Source organism: Salvelinus namaycush, chromosome 16 (genome assembly GCF_016432855.1).
Source record: "Salvelinus namaycush isolate Seneca chromosome 16, SaNama_1.0, whole genome shotgun sequence".
Taxonomy (NCBI): domain Eukaryota; kingdom Metazoa; phylum Chordata; class Actinopteri; order Salmoniformes; family Salmonidae; genus Salvelinus; species Salvelinus namaycush.
The window spans coordinates 20,141,503-20,155,653 of NC_052322.1; the positions used below are offsets into that span (position 1 = coordinate 20,141,503).

The following is a 14,151-nucleotide window of genomic DNA, read 5'->3' on the forward strand; positions in this document are numbered from 1 at the left end:
CCTTCTATCTGACGCATTATTCGTTCAATCTGACAGCTGGGGTTTCTCTCTGTCAAATCTACCATGAAATGTGAGTGCAGTCCCCATTCACTAAAACAACTAAGGGAGCACTTAAGAAAATAGTCAGAATTGCAATCTGTGTTAACCTCAAGCCTTGCGCGATTTTGCACTCATCACTGCATTCTCTATCAGAAAGTGGGCTGGCCCTCAGTGTTGTGGTGGTCGAAACATTGCATTCTGTTTGTTCATAATGCTCTTATGCAAAAATTACCCCATTACCTAACACCGTTCCTAACCTATATGAAGTACGAGATACCATTCCCGCTCACAGGGTTGGCTAACTCTTGAAATTCCTTCTGTCACTACCGATTTAGGTAAAACAGCTTTTAGTTTCTTCGCACCACACTTATGGAACAATCTTCAGAATACCCTACAGTTGGATGATTTGGTGCCTTTCGGCAGTTCAGATTGATGGTGGAGGATCTCTTCACAGAGGAATGTGTTTTTTTTTTTATAATTGTGTTTTTGTATTTTTCTGTGTTTCCTATGCTCCCGCCTTGATTGAAGTATTTGTGTTTCTAACTTTTAAAGTGTAATTGCTGCTGGTCTTGTCATGCAGGGCTCCCTTACAAAATATATAATGGTCTCAATGAGACTCCCCGCTTAAATAAAGGTTAAAAATATAAATATGTCTTCAAAAGATTTACTGGTCCTAAATCAAAACTGCCCTTCCTCATAAAGTGCTTATTAACTGAGCAAGGACAGTGAAAAGCCAGAGAGGGGTGGCCAGAGGGAGGGAAAGTGAACGAGGGATGAAGGGGGGGGGGGGGGGGTTACGGCTCTATCACAGCGGTGGTGGCAGAGGCAGGAGCTGAAAGAAAGGGATGAGAAGGAGAAGGGGGGGGGGGGGGAGATTCAGGGAGGTGGGGGGGGGGGGGGGTTAGGGCTTCATCACAGCGGTGGCGGCAGTAGCATGGGCTGAAAGGGCTAATCTTATTAGGGTGACGGACAGGATTAGGACTAACCAAGAGACCCAGCTGGCTGACACAGTGAGGAGGGGAGAGGGAGTTCATACAGGGGGACTGTACAACACAGAAGAGGAGCGGAAAACTAGTTGCTGCTCGGAAAGACATTGGGGACACTGACTGGACTGCTATATGACCATAGATGGTTGAAAAACATTCCAACTGACAGATACTCATTTCAGGGGTACAGTTAGCTGTATAGATTATGTTAAAATGTTTTTAATGCACCGGTAGACAAAGACTCACCTCTAAGCCTGGTGGAATTCCCCTTGTGTCCACTAGAGTTTGTTCCAGTTCAACGCTCAGCTATTTCATACTCTCTGGTAGTAAGACCAAGTCAAGACGCAATTTAGTTCAGCAAAGCTTCTCTTATGATCTCTGCCATTTCCATTCCAAGATTTCAAATTTGTCATCTTGCATTTATTTAAAACACCTCTTCTTCATTTATTAATTGAGATACAGTATGTAGAATGCCTACAGTGTCATGTAAAATAGGGCTACATCCATCCATAGCATATTATGGCTCTACCGAGTGGCGCAGCGGTCTAAGGCACTGCACCTCCGTGCTATAGGAGTCCCTACAGACCCTGGTTCTATTCCACGCTGTATCACAACTGGCCGTGATTGGTTGGTCCCATAGGGCGGCGCACAATTGGCCCAGCATCTTCCGGGTTAGGGTTTGGCCGGGGTAGGCCGTCATTGTAAATAAGAATTTGTTCTTAACGGACCTTCCTAGTTAAATAAAGGTTAAATCATTAAAAAATATATATATATTAACCCTTTGAAAAGTACCAAAAAAACCAAGCTAAACCACATGCATGTCTAGTGGTAATCCCTTGCCCTCAGAGGTTGTGCGTGTTGTGTGTGGATAACGTCCACACACACACAAAGTGCAGCTGCTCTCACATTTGCTTAATATGCTTTTGTGTCTATAGCCTAGATTCTCTATGACCTTTCCATATACACTGCTGGGCGCTTTATCTGCTCTGGATGTGGTAAATGTGTTGTGTGTGGATAATGTTTGTTTGAGTCAATATCTAGGCCTGCTCTCAACACGGACACAGTTGTGTTAATCTCTCCAAGGGCCCAGTCCACTCTGATATACAAACACACAGACCCAATTGTTGTCAGAAATCACCTCTAATTATGCAAATTATACTAAGTTAGCCATGTGACTCTTCCTCAATAATGAAGTGACAACCAAATAGCGACAGGCGACACACAAGAAGGCACTGCCTGCACTAAACGGATCAGATCTATAATACATATGAGTTATGAATCCGAAATGAAAGTAAAGAAACCTATGACGTGAAATATAATCACATGAAATATCTTGAGAACAATGTCTATGATCCTGTGAGGAGGCGAGGAGGGAGTATTTAGTATATGACGGGAGTATGAGAGGCCTACCTCCAGCCATGCATGTGAAAGCCTGGACACTGGTCTCCACATCTCATACATGGTTGTCCCTGGTCTGGGTTTTCCTCCTCCTGAAACCACAACATGACATTAGATACCAAGTACGATAACACCATTCATGCATCACAAACAATGACGATAAAATGATGAACAAATACAGCATTTATTTATTTCACTTGACAGTGAGTGAATGGGAGGAGAAACGGTCACACAAGTAAAGTTGTCATTCCACTTTAAATCAAAAGGCAGTACGGACGGACTTAGAGAGAGGTCTATCCCTACTGTTATTTGTTGCATAGTATTTGAGAGGAGTGATCTTTCTCAATAGATTATTCTCCAGGAAGCAAAGTAAATTCACTGAGATCCAGGAAAATGCATGGGAAAATCCTTTACACCCTCAATTTGCACAACTGCAGTTTGATTGCATAATATATGATGATTGCTTGTACGGACAAGACTTTACGATCACACAGGACTCATTCTCTCACTAATCTACATCATAAAATGTATAGTACTGCCAAGCATTGTGATTGACAGAGAAGTAGGATTGCATTGGTTCAAATACACATCAGTGTACTTTATGCGAGAGTGGTCGCTCATATTCCATGTGTGTGATGTCATCTGTGAGTATATGCGTGTAAATAATGTGTAAAATGGTCTATGTTAACAGGGTAGGGTTGTCCATGTTTATGTGTACACACATTATGTTGTGACTGTATTCCTATCACGGGTTGGAACCGGTTCAGGGTACTGAACCGACAAATAAGGACATTTGTCGAGGAACAGAATCAGAACGAAAGTGATCTACACTGTTCTGGAACAGAATAGTTATTTTAAAAAGTATGGGAACCGGTTAATAACATTATTTTACATTCAGGGCATTTTTTCCCAGTCCCACAAAAACACAACAAATCGCCTATGCAAAGTCCTCAGTCTGTCACTCAGAAACGTATTCCAGTGTCTGCCTGTCAGCTGAAAGTCTTTGCAAGTGTGTGTAGGCAACCTGCCCCTCCGAAGCATACATAGTCTAGTAGCCTACTGACGTTACAAGCGTGATTCAGAAATTAGTGAGAGATTTTTAATGAGAGAAAAATGGATTAACCTTTTCAGTGCTAGTTAAGGATACTATAGTTTTCACATTTGGATTAACTAGAAAAAAGCTAAGACGTTTTATTTTAATTCTGGTGCCGCTCTGCACACACAAGTTTGTTAGCTAGCTAGCTGGTCCAACGTTAAGCCAACTCTGAAGTTCAAAGACACTCAAAGTTCCTTTAAGGAAGCTGCTCCTCCATAGGTATAATTCTGTGGGCCTAATTTATATAATGCATGTCATAACAACAAGATGCCCAGTGCATCAAGCCAAGCCTCATCCTCTACCCTCTCTCACCACCTGCAACATTTAAGTTGCATTTCGCGCCCTACACTTGTCTGTCCAATGCTGGTAAAAAAAAAAGTTTTTAACTTGCCCGCTCCATAGTAAGCTGCTCTATCCGTACCCTTTCTTGAACTAATTTAATGACGAGCTAAATGTCGATATCAGAGGCTTAAAAAGGAACCATCGAAACCATCATTTTTGGGGGGTTCTAAACAGTTCAGAACTTTATTTCTCTGTCTGGAACAGTAGAACGGAACAAAAAAAGAATGGTTCTGTTCAGAACTTAATGATTGGGAAATCATTGTTTCCAGCCCCTGATTCATATGCATGTGAAAGGTCTGTGTGTATGCTTGCACAGACGGCTTGTCCATTACCCAGCTTTGTGTGTGTGTGGAGCGGGTGGGTGAGCGGATTACGTGCCGAGTGCTCGCTGCTATGTGGCAAGGGGTTAGAGGAACGGGCTAAGCTCTTGTCAAGTCCAGAAGAAACAGCCCAGTAACTGGGTCCAACCCCCGTACTACAGCTCCTGTTGGGAGTGGGACTCTAGCCACACACGATCACAAGTCATTTGGCAAATTCAGAAGTTCTCAAAGCACATTCAACAAACCATAAACAGATGACCTACATGAAAAAGCTAAATATTGACTTGTGGATTAGTATTGGTGTGTGTGTGTGTCTCTCTATTCAGTTAAGTAGTCTTTGAAAGATAAGAGGAAGGAAACAGATGAGAGGAAGGAAACAGATGAGGAAGTGTGCCACCTTTTGCGTTCCCTCTCCATGTAGTCACTGTCTCCACTTTGCTCTAGCGCTGTCATCCTGCCTCCCTTCTCCCACTTTCTAAACCGACCCTCCTCTCAATAATGGGCTCTTTCCTTACATTCGATGTTGATATACAGTATAGGATAAAAAGTTGCTTCACACCATGAAAATGTCAGTCCTCTTGTTTTATTATGCAAAGCATAATTAACCAGCCCTTCCAAACAATAGGAAGGGAAGGATGGGATGGTTAGCAAAACAATATTTCTCAGATAAGTGAGAGAGAAGGAGAGTCACTACCACGAGACAAAAACACAGGATGTTGCCAAAAAAAAAGACTCCCTTGAACAATCTTAAAAACTGTACAGACACACGCATGCAGGCTACTTATCCGTCTCTCACAGACATACACATGCCAATAAAGCAAATCCATTTGGGAAAGCACCTGTGCAACTTTATCTTGATCTGTTGTTTAACATCTCAGTACATAGGGTGAATGAAACGTTAATATTCATGTCAAGCCAGTTATACCATTTGAGATAAGCCTTTTATGGCTTGTGTACTGAAGGTTATTATGATGGGGCTGCAGTCAGTGTCAACAGAGATGCAGTAGACCAATATTTTGGATGTCGTTGAACAGAGAAAACACCTCTGCATTTTGCTCTAGTCATCACTGTATAAATGTGCCTGTTCGTTAACGGAGTCCAGATGTTGATATGTTTGCAGGTCGTTGAGAAAGAGTTTAACGGCTCAACCCGATGCACTTCAACATCAATCTACCAATGGCGCCATCACACACCCCTTAGCTCAAAACGCCCAATCTATGAACAGCATCAACAGGTTAGGAAAGAACACGCTATGGAAAATAACATTGAATGGTTCCACATAGTTGTATTGCAACTGTTGTGGGATTGAATAGCTACACAGAGACACGTACGTGCACGCTCAGACATGTATGTATTGTAAGATATCTACATTAAATCAGTAGGATGTATAAACAATCCCCAACTCTAGTCACACAAACCAAACGGTCCGGAGTACTGAGGAAGTAAGTCTTCTTCAAACGTTCCCCTCCAAGTTGACATCCATTAAGAATACAAACACACATATATATTTTTTTTTTTGGTACGTCATACCGTGTCCTGAACACACAAGCTTACGCAATCTTTCACAGTCAGAGAGCAGACTCTTTTGTCTCTGGGGAATGCGATCCATGGTAACACGTGTGCTAAAAACAAACATTTTGTGAAGCCACATTGCCCTCTGTCATGCCTACTGATCCCTGACTTGTGTAACTCTCCACCAGAGCACGGGACTCCCTGGGAAAGCCCAGCAAAGTGTGCAATAAATACAGAGAGAAAGATGGGAGGAGTAACACAATCATGTTGTATTGACAAATGGAGGATTAGAGTCCTGGGGAGAGAAGTTAGAGGGCCTGCAAACCATGCAGCGCATTTGGGATTGTGGGTAGAGCAAATAACAGAGGAACTACAAAAAAGCTTGCGGAGGAGCATTAGTATTTGCAATAAAGATACATAAAATATTACCTAACAACTGTTAGGCCAGTAAAGTACTGTTCGGTTCAGTACACGTGTGGTTAAATCAGCATACTCAGCAGTGAAATCAAATCAAATGTTATTTGTCACATACACATGGTTAGCAGATGTTAATGCGAGTGTAGCGAAATGCTTGTGCTTCTAGTTCCGACAATTCAGTAATAACCAACGAGTAATCTAACCTAACAATTCCACAACTACTACCTTATACACACAAGTGTAAAGGGATAAAGAATATGTACATAAAGATATATGAATGAGTGATGGTACAGAACGGCATAGGCAAAATGCAGTAGATGGTATCGAGTACAGTATATACAGTGGGGCAAAAAAGTATTTAGTCAGCCACCAATTGTGCAAGTTCTCCCACTTAAAAAGATGAGAGAGGCCTGTAATTTTCATCATAGGTACACTTCAACTATGACAGACAAAATGAGAAAAAAAAAATCCAGAAAATCACATTGTAGGATTTTTAATGAATTTATTTGCAAATTATGGTGGAAAATAAGTATTTGGTCACCTACAAACAAGCAAGATTTCTGGCTCTCACAGACCTGTAACTTCTTCTTTAAGAGGCTCCTCTGACCTCCACTCGTTACCTGTATTAATGGCACCTGTTTGAACTTGTTATCAGTATAAAAGACACCTGTCCACAATCTCAAAACAGTCACACTCCAAACTCCACTATGGCCAAGACCAAAGAGCTGTCAAAGGACACCAGAAACAAAATTGTAGACCTATACCAGGCTGGGAAGACTGAATCTGCAATAGGTAAGCAGCTTGGTTTGAAGAAATCAACTGTGGGAGCAATTATTAGGAAATGGAAGACATACAAGACCACTGATAATCTCCCTCGATCTGGGGCTCCACGCAAGATCTCACCCCGTGGGGTCAAAATGATCACAAGAACGGTGAGCAAAAATCCCAGAACCACACGGGGGGACCTAGTGAATGACCTGCAGAGAGCTGGGACCAAAGTAACAAAGCCTACCATCAGTAACACACTACGCCGCCAGGGACTCAAATCCTGCAGTGCCAGACGTGTCCCCCTGCTTAAGCCAGTACATGTCCAGGCCCGTCTGAAGTTTGCTAGAGAGCATTTGGATGATCCAGAAGAAGATTGGGAGAATGTCATATGGTCAGATGAAACCAAAATAGAACTTTTTTGGTAAAAACTCAACTCGTCGTGTTTGAAGGACAAAGAATGCTGAGTTGCATCCAAAGAACACCATACCTACTGTGAAGCATGGGGGTGGAAACATCATGCTTTGGGGCTGTTTTTCTGCAAAGGGACCAGGACAACTGATCCGTGTAAAGGAAAGAATGAATGGGGCCATGTATCGTGAGATTTTGAGTGAAAACCTCCTTCCATCAGCAAGGGCATTGAAGATGAAACGTGGCTGGGTCTTTCAGCATGACAATGATCCCAAACACACCGCCCGGGCAACGAAGGAGTGGCTTCGTAAGAAGCATTTCAAGGTCCTGGAGTGGCCTAGCCAGTCTCCAGATCTCAACCCCATAGAAAATCTTTGGAGGGAGTTGAAAGTCCGTGTTGCCCAGCAACAGCCCCAAAACATCACTGCTCTAGAGGAGATCTGCATGGAGGAATGGGCCAAAATACCAGCAACAGTGTGTGAAAACCTTGTGAAGACTTACAGAAAACGTTTGACCTCTGTCATTGCCAACAAAGGGTATATAACAAAGTATTGAGATAAACTTTTGTTATTGACCAAATACTTATTTTCCACCATAATTTGCAAATAAATTCATAAAAAATCCTACAATGTGATTTTCTGGATTTTTTTTCTCATTTTGTCTGTCATAGTTGAAGTATACCTATGATGAAAATTACAGGCCTCTCTCATCTTTCTAAGTGGGGGAACTTGCACAATTGGTGGCTGACTAAATACTTTTTTGCCCCACTGTACATATGAGATGAGTAATGTAGGGTATGTAAACAAAGTGGCATAGTTTAAAGTGGTATGTATTACATAAAGATGGCAAGATGCAGTAGATGATAGAGTACAGTATATACATATACATTATATTAAGTGGCATTGTTTAAAGTGGCTAGTGATACATTTTTGATCAATTTCCATTATTAAAGTGAGCTGGAGTTGAGTCAGTATGTTGGCAGCAGCCACTCGATGTTAGTGGTGGCTGTTTAACAGTCTGATGGCCTTGAGATAGAAGCTGTTTTTCAGTCTCTCGGTCCCTGCTTTGATGCACCTGTACTGACCTCCACTTCTGGATGATAGCGGGGTGAACAGGCAGTGGCTCGGATGGTTGTTGTCCTTGATTATCTTTTTGGCCTTCCTGTGACATCGGGTGGTGTAGGTGTCCTGGAGGGCAGGTAGTTTGCCCCCGGTGATGCGTGCAGACCTCACTACCCTCTGGAGAGCCTTACGGTTGTGGACGGAGCAGTTGCCGTACCAGGCGGTGATACAGCCCGACAGGATGCTCTTGATTGTGCATCTGTAGAAGTTTGTGAGTGCTTTTGGTGACAAGCCGAATTTCTTCAGCCTCCTGAGGTTGAAGAGGCGCTGCTGCGCCTTCTTCACAACGCTGTCTGTGTGGGTGGACCAATTCAGTTTGTCCGTGATGTGTACGCCGAGCAACTTAAAACGTACTACCCTCTCCACCACTGTCCCGTCGATGTGGATAGGGGGCTGCTCCCTCTGCTGTTTCCTGAAGTCCACAATCATCTCCTTTGTTTTGTTGACGTTGAGTGTGAGGTTATTTTCCTGACACCACACTCCGAGGGCCCTCACCTCCTCCCTGTAGGCAGCCTCGTCGTTGTTGGTAATCAAGCCTACCACTGTAGTGTCGTCCGCAAACTTGATGATTGAGTTGGAGGCGTGCATGGCCACGTAGTCGTGGGTGAACAGGGAGTACAGGAGAGGGCTCAGAACGCACCCTTGTGGGGCCCCAGTGTTGAGGATCAGCGGGGTGGAAATGTTGTTACCTACCCTCACCACCTGGGGGCGGCCCATCAGGAAGTCCAGTACCCAGTTGCACAGGGTGGGGTTGAGACCCAGAGTCTTGAGCTTGATGACGAGTTTGGAGGGTACTATGGTGTTAAATGCTGAGCTGTAGTCGATGAACAGCATTCTCACATAGGTATTCCTCTTGTCCAGATGGGTTAGGGCAGTGTGCAGTGTGGTTGCGATTGCATCGTCTGTGGACCTATTGGGGCGGTAAGCAAATTGGAGTGGGTCTAGGGTGTCAGGTAGGGTGGAGGAGATATGGTCCTTGACTAGTCTCTCAAAGCACTTCATGATGACGGAAGTGAGTGCTACGGGGCGGTAGTCGTTTAGCTCAGTTACCTTAGCTTTCTTGGGAACAGGAACAATGGTGGCCCTCTTGAAGCATGTGGGAACAGCAGACTGGGATAAGGATTGATTGAATATGTCCGTAAACACACATATTGTAGATAATAGCACACTGCTCTCCGACTTTACAATCAATTTAAAACATTTATGGGAGTTGATCAATGCTAGAAGGCAGATGATGATCGTTATGTAGGCATTACATTCATGTACTGCATATGAATGCCTTCATAATAGTGAATAAATGTGAAACACAAGGTCAAACTTCATCCCCGTCATAAAGCTGATCCATTCTGCTCACGGAGAAAAAGCTGGCATTAAAACGGTCCCATCTGTAAACTGATCCAGAAAGAAATGCATCAATACCCACCAAGCTGGTTCTAATTAACACTGTATCGTGGTCACAGAGAGAGAGGGGATGTTAGCTCCATATCATTACCATGACAAATAAAGTTTGTAATGGAAAACTTCAGATCCATCATACAACTTTTGTTCCTTTAGGATGATTTTTCCTTGAATGAAGACAAGAGCAGCGAGTCGAAATTCATCATGTGCAAGAGAACATGGGAAGGAGATGATGTCAAGAAGACACTCTCAGACAGTGCAACATAAGTCAAGGTAATGTGGGTTTCATACGTTTCCTTCACATCTCTCAGCAAGAGAAAATATACATCACGTTTCTGTCCCTGCAGTGGGTTAGCCTACTTTTCTATCTGAAGTAGGGGATGTGATGGGTGGGGACTGCAGAGGTAGGAAGTGAGTTTATAAACTATATGTGGGGAGTAAATAGAACATTTGAATTGACAATAGGTTTGTTTGTAGTATCACACAAGAAAAAAAGTCTTATTCTCTCCATTAAAAGCAAATTTGAACAGTTTCTCACAGCAGGAAAATAAATTCTGCAGCAACAGGACATTTGGATTATTATGAATGGACATTTTTGTAGGCGTTGATACATTTTTCATTAGAGAAAATCAAGTCTGATATTTTAAAGTGGAAATTACAAACTTTAGAAGCCTTTTTAAACCTAGAATACGCTACAAGGTTGCATTTCATCCTGCACAGGAAGATTATCTGCGACAACAGTGATCAAATTAAGATTGCACATCTGTATAGGAGAGCGTACACATGAACGCTCGCCAACCCACATACATACATACACCATACTTTAGTTACTGCTTTTGACCTTGATAATCTGCTTTATCCAACAAGCTTTTTTTTATCACAAGGCGGGGGTGAGATATTGTGCGTTTGTTCTCAGGCTCATGCGTGTTATGGCCAGGTGGACACAGCAGTCAGCTAGATTATGAGGCTGCAGAAAGTTAGCTGTTAGACCCTTTACCTAAAAGCTGACCAGTGCCATCATAGTCATACAATGGTAATGTTAAGTAACACTTTGTTGCTCTTATACCCATGTTATAACAATTTACATAGTAACGTTGTTGCAATGCATAGAATAACAGATGCTGGAATGGAGACAGCAGGATGTGTTCAGTGTTTGAGGAGTTAAACATTAACTCAGGGGAGTGGTCAGAGGTCACAGGCCTGTGCAGCCTAACTCACTGAGACATGTTAGGTACACTACACACTGGGCTGGACTCAATACATCAAACACACAGCCTGCAGGGAAAGCTTCACTAACCACAACACACATAGGCCTATCTTGCTCATCTCTCTGGAATGTCAGGAACACATCCCCGTTCCCTACAATAGGCTATCGCACTGTATTAGGCTTGAGTTGTATACCATATATATCATATACCGGGGTATTTGGAAATAGCTATGGGATGGTTTTTCAATACTGTCGAAACTATTTATTTGAAGTTTGCTTAATACATTTGAATATCTGCAGTCAACTTGTGCAATACGTTAGGAGATAAAGAAGATTCCATTCTTCATTTCACCTGTCTCATTATTTTTTATTTTGAAGCTTACTTGTAGTCCCCAGACACATAGTGTTTGTTTACAAGCACAAGAGACCGGAGCTTTGTGAGTCACTGACTATTGTGCAGCACGCACCAGGTGATCTAGTTACAGTATTTTATTTTATTTTGCAAGCTTGATATCTTATAACCATACTGAACAAAAATATAAATATAAATGCAACATGAAACAATTTCCTTGATTTTACTGAGTTATAATTCATATGAGGAAATCAGTCAATTGAAATGAATAAATGAGGCCCTAATCTATGGATTTCACATGACTGGTAATACAGATATGCATCTGTTAGTCATAGATAGCTTAAACAAAAATGAGCCTCACAATGGGCCTAAGGATCTCGTCAATGTATTTTTGTGCATTCAAATTGCCATTGATAAAATGCAATTGTGTTTGTTGTCGGTACCATACCATTACCGCACCATGGAGCACTCTGTTCACAACATTGACATCAACAAATCGTTCAACGCCATACACGTGGTCTGCTGTTGTAAGGCCGGTTGGACGTACTGCCAAATTCTTTGAAACAACTTTGAATTGCACGCTTCCTCAAAACTTGAAACATCTGTGGCATTGTGTTGTGTGACAAAACTGCACATGTTAGAGTGGCCTTTCATTGTCCTCAGCACAAGGTTCACCTGTGTAATGATCATGCTGTTTAATCAGCTTCTTGATATACCATAGGTAGATGGATTATCTTGGCAAAGAAAAATGTGCACTAACAGGGACGTAAACAAATTTGTGCACAGAATTTGAGAAAAAAATTTGCTTTCTGCATATGGATCATTTCTGGGATATTTTATTTCAGCTCATGAAACATGGGGCGAACACTTTACATGTTGCAATCATATTTTTGTTCAGTGTACAAAGTGAACTTTCTAAAATGTGCTAAATGCTCTGCAGTTGTGCATTTGGTAGGCTAATTTAGTAGCAAGTTATCTAGCTAAGTGGTTAGCTTCTTGCAAAATCAAGATTCTCTTGGTAACAGCAGAGAATCCCCTCCTGGATCAATAGCCTTGCAGTCCAATATTTGTTTTGTGTGTGCAGCAAGCTGAGTAGCATTTTTGAGTTACTTGTATAACTTTATGAGCTGGGATGTCTGTTATGGTTTGGCGGTATCCAGATTTTCATATCATCATACCATCCTTCTCTCATCCTCGGATTTACAGTATAACGGTCTTCATACACAAGGAGGCACTAAAAAAGCCAATTGGGTGTCTATTACCAGAATGCAAATAAATTCACTAACTAACAGAGAATTTCAATAGAGGCTGCTAGCTAACGAGCGCACAAATTGCAAAGACAGGAAATCCATCTCATAAAGTTACAGAAGTATAGGTAGTATTTTTGGTGAGCTTTGACATTTACAAGCGAATGTGAACGAGAGACATTGTGCAAATGAACAAAGTTTTGACGCATGCTTGTCTGAAGGAAGAACAGTACTGGCTCTGGAGCAGTACGTGAACACGCTGTGTCTGTGGAGTCGCTAGGGCAACAGGCCTGCCTTCTGAGAAAAGGGGGGAGGAAAAGGGGGGAGGAGCAGGTCGGCCGAGAACGGAGAGGAGAAGAAAAAAAAATCTATGCAAGGATATCAAAAAAGCGCTTTGACTTCTCAAACACAGCAGAAAGTAAACACTATATGATGCCCAGTCTCCTTATTAAATTTAGCCACTTACTTAGCTGACTAGCAAGGTAAACCAAATACACAGCTGGACTCACCAGCTCCCACTTTCTCCCATTGTGTTATTTACAAAAAAACATGTGACTGGCTGAACTGTTCTGGGGAACTATGGTAGGCCCTAAGCTTCATAATGTAAAATAATATGACAGGTGAAATGAAGAACGCAATCTGCTTTATCTCCTAGCGTATTGCATAAGTTGACTGCAGGTATTAACTAGCCACACATATTCAAATGTATTGAAAAACTTAAAATAAATAGTTTTGACTGTATTGAAAAACCATCCCGTGGATTTTGCCAAATACCCCAGTAAGCCTAATGTCTGTCCTGCAATAGTTTATGTCTGAGACTGTATCAAATGTTTTCAACAGGTAGCTTGGCGGGTAGGAGCGTTGGGTCAGTAACCGAAAGGTTGCTGGGTTGAATCACCGAGCTGACAAGGTAAAAATCTGCCGTTCTGCCCCTGAGCACGGCAGTTAACCCACTGTTCCCCATGCACCGATGATGTGGATGTCGATTAAGGCAGCCCCCCGCACCCCTCTGATTCAGAGGGGTTGTGTTAAATGCGGTAGACACATTTCAGTTGAATGCATTCAGTTGTACAACTGACTAGGTATCCCGCTTTCCATTCAATGCCCTTGTTAGCATTCGCTACGGGATTGTGCATGTACTTGTTAGCATTGCTAACCTTCGTATTACAGAGGCTCAGTGGGGTTTGAAAATAACCCCCCTTGTGTTCAGTGCCAGTATTACCGAATATCTCGGGATGGAACAAGGTCGGTATGACAATCTATATACTGCCTAAGCCTATACTGTATGTCAACTGCATACAGACGTTTGTTTGCTTTTGCGATACACCCAATTCCCTCTACTGTACTATACAGCAGGTGTAGTATTTCATTATGTTGTCAATAGGGATTTTCATAAGAGAACTACAGGGATAAAATGTTCAGGCAATAATGCTTGTATTGCTTCCTGAAAGTTGATCCTCTCTTTGACTATGAGAGGAGAACACCAACCAAACTCACTTGGCTCACTGTGTTGTGTCTTGACTTCAAGTCACCCTTTCAA

General features: G+C 42.3%; 1 protein-coding gene across 1 annotated transcript in view; it reads right to left on the reverse strand.

Moving 5' to 3' along the window:
• Positions 1 to 14,151, reverse strand: part of LOC120061148 (protein prickle-like) — a 42,717-nt gene that overhangs the window by 27,010 nt on the left and 1,556 nt on the right. Inside the window, exon 2 of the mRNA XM_039010722.1 lies at positions 2,436 to 2,515. Within this exon, the coding sequence (XP_038866650.1) occupies positions 2,436 to 2,515 (80 nt within the window). The remainder of the gene's footprint in view (positions 1 to 2,435; positions 2,516 to 14,151) is intronic.